This window comes from Leopardus geoffroyi, chromosome X (genome assembly GCF_018350155.1).
Source record: "Leopardus geoffroyi isolate Oge1 chromosome X, O.geoffroyi_Oge1_pat1.0, whole genome shotgun sequence".
NCBI lineage: Eukaryota > Metazoa > Chordata > Mammalia > Carnivora > Felidae > Leopardus > Leopardus geoffroyi.
The window spans coordinates 91,894,920-91,901,482 of NC_059343.1; the positions used below are offsets into that span (position 1 = coordinate 91,894,920).

The window sequence follows — 6,563 nt, forward strand, 5'->3', positions numbered from 1 at the left end:
AAAGGCATGGAGACAAGGTTTAATGAAAGGAACAGAAAATGAAGCATATAGTTGAAGTCGAGTCAGGAAGCTGTAAGAGAGAGGACCATAGAGCGCCTTGAACACCAGTCTATAGAATTTGGGCTGCAGCCAGTGGGGAAACACTGAACATATCTGAGGGTCACATGGTGACAGCTTTGTATGGAAGATGAATCTGCTAGTGTGCAATAAGAATTAGCAACAGGAAAAAAAAATGGCGGCAGGAAGATGGAGGAGGAGCTAAGGTTTATAGTTCAGGATTAAGTTGATTAGGCCTGAATTATGAAGGCGAGAGATAATTGTGAAAGGCATTAAAAAAGTACTCGGTAGCTGATTGCATGTAGAGCATAAGGTAGAAGAAGACAGAATATCGAACCAGTGGCAGCATTCAGTAAAAGCAAAAATGATGGAGGATAATACACTGGCTAGCATTTCTTTGCCTCTATGTAGCTTAAAAGGAACTGTCACTTACTTCATCTAACCATTGTAATAAGCAGAGGAGATCATTGAACCTAGGTGGGCTGATTCCAGAGCCTCTGTGGCTTACGTCACACAAGTGTACCCTGTTTGGGGACCTTAACATGTGTTTGTAAATGTTGAATTCAAGGGGACAGAAGGACATTGGGAAGGAAATACCCAGCGGGCAATTGGAGAAGTAGGACCAGTCTGCAAGAAAGAGGTCAGGTCACTCCATGTTGCTTTGGGAGTCATCCCCATAAAGCTGATAAGAGGCCAAAACCATGAAAGAAAGTGAGCTCTCAAAGGAATCGAGTTAGAAAAAGAACATGATAAAAGCTGAGTTCTGGTATGTGGGAGGTGAGAGAAGGGAGGGAAGGCAGGGAAGAAGACAGAGGAGGAAGAGTCAGTGAGCATACACATGGAGGAGAACCAAGATGGTAGAACATCACAGGCTGCCAACGAGGAAAACATTTCAAAGAAGGAAGGGATATTCATTTGTATTAAGTACTGCAGAGGGGCCAAGAGAGGAATGATAGAGGCACGGCGATGGGGTTTAGCAGGTAAGAAGCCACTAGTTTCAGGGTCAAGGTCCACCAAGGTCACTTCTTCCAACCTGAGAGCTGCTCCAGATAAATGTATCAGTTGGAGAAAATCAGAAAACGAGACTGTTGCAAGCCCAGTGAGATTTTTTTTTTTTTTTTATGAGACCCCCTCCTCTGAGTTTCTGGCTCGGCCCATCAGTTGCCGGAGCGTTTCATGACACTGAATGACCAGAACACCTGAGGAACAAAAACTGGTGCTAGCTTTAATGAAATAAAGATACTTCATTATCTTTCATGGTGTTTCATTGGGCACTCAAAGTGCATTTGAAGGAAGAAAGGGCCGCTTGAGAATGTAAAGTAATATACTTGTGGGAGGGAAATAGATCAGTAATTCCTCTTGTTTGTTTGTTTGTTTCCCTTTTGCAGCATCCATTTTTAAAATTAGCCAAGCCTCTCTCCAGCCTGACTCCTCTGATTATCGCTGCGAAGGAAGCAATTAAGAACAGCAGCCGCTAGGACTGCAAGCCTTACCCCACACCATCTCCCTCCTGAGTAAGACTGAACTGTGAAACTCTGCGGCAGGAAAGAGGGAAGCAAAGACAGTCAAATGGGGTGGGGGTGGGGGTTCTTTAACTTTCCAATGACTAGAAACTTCTTATAAGCCTTTTTCCTACTCCCTCAGATTATGTAATTTATTTGTAAGCCTGAATCGCAGCCCGAACCGGGCAGCAATGTCGAAGCGGCCGTGAAGTGGCCACTTCTTCCGTGAAGCGAAAGAGCCAGTAGTGAATCCCCTCGTTTTGTGCATTTGCTTTGAAGAAAACAAGGTTTCTCAAAGATGCACACTCCCTCTTCATAGTGTCGTGTTCGTTTTTAAGTTAGAGAGTAGTCCCTCTTGCATTCGAACCTCCTTCAAAACTCCTTACCCAAATGTGACGTTCTTCACTTGCACTGTCATGAGGTGTCCAGAGGAAAAAAAAAAAAAAAAAAAAAAGATGTCAAAACGTTTTTTTTTTTAAAGCAAGCAAAAAATGAAAAGCAAAAACAAAACAAAACACAAAAAAACCACAAAAAACAAAAACAAAACAAACAAAAAAAAATTACCCCAGAGCAAATACTGTGTGACCATGTGGAAGTCCATGCCCTAATAGAGTTGCGATTTTTCATTCTTCTTCGATAGTGGTGGCTTGGTTTGCGTGCCTGTCTTTCTGCATTTGTACTGGGAAAGGTTTCTTTGAAGGCATGTTTCCAAAAGCAGAGAGGAGTATGTGTGTTCAGGAAGGGCTTTTAAAAACTGCATCTCTAAATATAAAGCGCCAACGGTGAAATCCTGTCACATTTTCACGATGATGCTTAAGAGAGGTAGTTGATGTATCATTTGTAGAAACCAGCTTGCTCATCTTCACGATAACCTGAGAAAGGACACCCCAAGCCTTGTGAACTCTCCCGTTGGGTGACTCCAGGTCCTCAACCTAGGAAATCCTGGCAGGAGAAGTCATACTTAGACAAAGATGGGACTTTCTCTGAGAGCCAAAAGGAAAGCAAAATGCGTGTACAATACTTAGATCTTTGTTGGACAGAAGGAAACAAAAGTAAAGGTACCTAATTTAATCCCCCCTTGTGCTTGTGGAACACAGGCCATCGGAAAATAGGTGCATTAGGAGGAAACAGACCCACTAGCCAACATTTGTTCAACATTTATGATCAAAATCACGTGAAAATTTATAACGTTTTTAAAATTCCTCAAAGGATCTGGAGAACAGAGATATTTTAGGTATTCGACCCTGTCAGAAGTGGGAGGTCCGCGAAAACTACACCCCAATCAATATTTGGCTCTAAGTACTTGTTCCCATTTGCCCTCTGTCTCGCCAGTTTCTGTTTCAGGATATAGTATGTTCATACTTTGTCCTTTGCGCTTTTGAATCTCAAAAACATATTCATAAAGATCTGGAAATTCTCCAGTAAAAGTAATTAGGGTTTGCAATCATCTATCCCGAGAAGTATCAGTTCCAACTGGTTTCCTTTTGTGGCTTAAGGAAAGCACGAAAATTTGACTATTATTTCACCATGTGTCTACTTACTAAAAAGTCACCAGTTGGCACTTCCTGAATCTTCTGAGAGCAGAAAAATATCTGGACGGTGTCTGCGTAGAAACAAAATATATACTTCTCTTTCAAATGTACTGTCAGTTTTATAAATTTTGCAAAGTTGTTTCTCCAAACCTTTGAAAAGCTAACAATTTGTGCTACGGAAGGCTTCTTGATGTGTAATATATCAAGACTCTGAAGAGAACCTGTCTACTTCAGCAAGAGGGAGAAAGGGAATGACACGGGCCTCTCTTCCTCTTTGCCAAGGTACATCTAGCCATCTAGCCATCCGTCCATTCCTTAAAACGAAAGCACTTTCTTTAGAGAATTTCTGCTAACCATATAGGGTGCGTGTTTATGTTTAGGAAATGGCACCACTGGTGGATTTCCTATTTTCCTACTGTTGTTTTTTTTTTTTTTTTTACTATAACATTTGGGAGGGGCTCGACCCCCTGGAAAATAGCCACAGTGAGATAAAACAACAAATGTGAAAAGAAAATCAAATAGCAACATTCATTTGAAGCATGCTGTGTTATACTTTGCAAAAAGGTGGGTGGGCCTGAAATTTTTAATGCCACACTGTTCTAATGAGAGAGAGAGAGGCCTTAATTTTTATTTCATTTAAAGTTAAATATTTGTTTTAATGTTTCATTCATAGTGCCAGGGAATTCAATGAAACCATACCTGGGGTGTGAATCGAATTCAGTACGTTAACTATGCCCTGCCAGTGGAGACAACCACACACCTGGTTGGGAAGCCCTAGTTGTTGATTAGTGTCCCTTGGATGTCATTAAGGCCTTTGGGTGGGGAGAGGCCTGGAGCAGTGATCCTTCAGATCACTGTAGACAGAGAAATGGCTGTTCTTTTATGCTTTCAATCCTGCATATTCACAATGAGCCGCCAGATTTCTTCACCACATCCCAATCGGACCGAGATTTTATGGTAATATATCGCAGTAGGCTTTACTCTTACCAATTTATATCTATGTAGATTTTAAACGAGAACAGCTTCCAGAGACCCTCCCCCATGTTGGAGAATTACGTATATTTCTAATAAGTATTAGTGAGAAGCCGTTTCTCCTGCCAAAAAAGATGCTGAAGGATTCACGTTGGGTGCACTTGAACAACTTGGACTCCAGGTGGTTAATCGTTTATCCCCTTTCTCTGGACTTGTTTTTTTTTTTTTTTTTTTTAAGCTCATCTTGACACAGATGAGTCTGTCCAGATCTTTAAAGTTGCTAGTGTGCCCTGAGAAAATGGGGGCACGTTGTCGAATGTTGATTCCAAAATGTCCCGAGATAGGGATAGGGCAGTGGGAAAGTCAGGGAAGGGTGAGAAGCACAGTAGAGATTATTTATTTAAGAAAAGAAAAGAACGTTAATGTTGTAGCAAGGATCCGGTGCGTTGTCATAATCCCATGAAGATTCTCGGATGACACAATCCCCCCCCAAATCAGTCACCATGCTGGGTAATGACTTCGTTCTTGCTGATCTCGTCTATGTGTCATTGTAAATATTTGTGTGTCCGTGTTCCGTTTTGGCTACTGGATGGCCAAGTCACGTAAGAAGATTTAACTCAAGTATTTATTCTTTAATTGTGTTACTCAGATTTCTTCAGGCTTGTGGATTGCACCCCGATGTTGAGTTTAACCACCTGATCCCCACATCAATCCCTCCCCCGTGAAGCACATTCCATTGCTAAAAAAACAAATATGAAATTGCTTCCTGTCGTCTGTATAACTGTTTTGATAGTTTGAGATGTTTGTCTATAAAAGATATTTCTCAGCTCAAAGATCGTGTAAATAACTATATTCCTTTGCGCAGTGGGTTGTTTATTTCTAATGAGGCTGCCAGTTCTCAGAGAGAAATCTATAAAATCACTTTTAAATAGCGTAAACAGGGATTACAACTATGTAAAAAGTAAGTTGTGCATAATGGGCAAAGACTGGGAACACAGACCATTGAATCAGTTGTGTTAGGGTGGTGGGATTATGCAAAACATTTTTTTCTTTCCAAATTTTCTTTGGTATTGTTCTAATATTGCTTTATAATAAACATCAGAAAGGGAACTATAGAGACATAGAAAAGATGCCAGGAGCAGATGCCTTCTGGCCAGAGCCCAGAGCATGCAGGGCACACATATTTGCTAGTTACAGTTATTCCATAGGCTTTATATTTGCCTGGGTGCTGAGGTTGGCACACGCTCGGGTATGGCACGTGCTTTCTTAGGGGACTATTATCTGTAAGTTGAAGCTAGGGAGATGTCGCTCTTAGAACTCCGAACACACCCATCCTTCTGCTTTAAAAGTGGCTGCCCTCCACTTGGATACGGCATGGAGGCTTCTGTTGTGGTTACTTGAAATTGGAGGGGTGACATGTGATTAGCCCCCTTGAAAGCATCTGGGTCAGGGGTCACCTTTCTGGATCGACTTTTAGCAGATTTTCAAGCTGAATGTGGAAGAACAGAAGGATCAATCCCCCAGCTCCCACCCTGTCCTTGTCTGACTGGATGTTATATCACTTGGGTAGGGATTCTTCTCTTTGTGACCAGTGGACCAGTCCCTTTGATTTCAATGGAAGTTACGACTTGTGCCTAAAAGCCGACAATGGAAACATTAAGACAAATGTTTAGAACGGCCGTTGCCTGTTGGCCTTCAGTTCCAGTCCTGTTAGCTTTAGCTTGAGATGGCTTCCATGTGCTTTCTGTCCTGCCTGTTTATAGGCTGTATGCAGTAACTACTGTCGTTTTCCAGGAGCGAAAGGGAGACCCTCTACCCAAAGAGGAATTTTCCTCCGAACTCACCGAAGAAATCTTAGGTGAGGAGTTTTATAATGGGGTAGTGGTCTCAGATGTTACTCGGTTTCACCAAGAGCAGACCTTATACCTAGAGAACCCACTTTCCATTGGCCATTCTCAACATAAAAAGTACTTACGGGCGTCCTAACCCTGCCATCCCCAGTTGGATCTCGCGGTCCTTTTCTGAGCTACTTGCAGTTAGTATTCAGTTAAACACAGGCATGGCCAGGGATGCAAGCTTCTCCCAGTCTCTGAGCAAGAGGACTGAAATTCAGCATTTGTAAATTGAGAGCCAATAGGCCTGGGATTTTGAGTGAACACACAGTTCTGAACATATTTTTGCATGTGGCTTGGGAAGGGAAGAAATGGTACCTTGGAAATAAAGGAGGTATTTTTTTCCCAAGAAAGAATTTTTCCTAAGAGAAAATTGTTTCTGATACAATCTTTCTGTTGGTTAGCTTTAATTTTTCCACTCTTTTTCTGATCCCACACTCCTTCAGGGACCAAATGAATATCCCCCAACTCCTCATGCATCGGGAATGTCTGCTTAATAGTAGACAATATCTAACCGAATCTGCAAATGCGGGACCTGAGATATCGCCTCCATGTGCACACTTCTGTGTGCAAGTATACTATAATTACAAGTAGCATTTACTGCCACG

The 6,563-nt window shown here is 41.9% G+C and overlaps 1 protein-coding gene across 23 annotated transcripts in view; it reads left to right on the top strand.

Annotated features, from left to right (window-relative positions):
• PAK3 (p21 (RAC1) activated kinase 3) overlaps positions 1-2,034 on the top strand; it is a 250,077-nt gene extending 248,043 nt beyond the window's left edge. For all 23 annotated transcript variants that reach the window (XM_045472395.1, XM_045472391.1, XM_045472388.1 and 20 more), the window contains one exon: positions 1,446-2,034. In XM_045472395.1, the coding sequence (XP_045328351.1) occupies positions 1,446-1,535 (90 nt within the window). In that variant the 3' untranslated portion in view covers positions 1,536-2,034. The remainder of the gene's footprint in view (positions 1-1,445) is intronic.
• Positions 2,035-6,563: the final 4,529 nt, after the last annotated feature.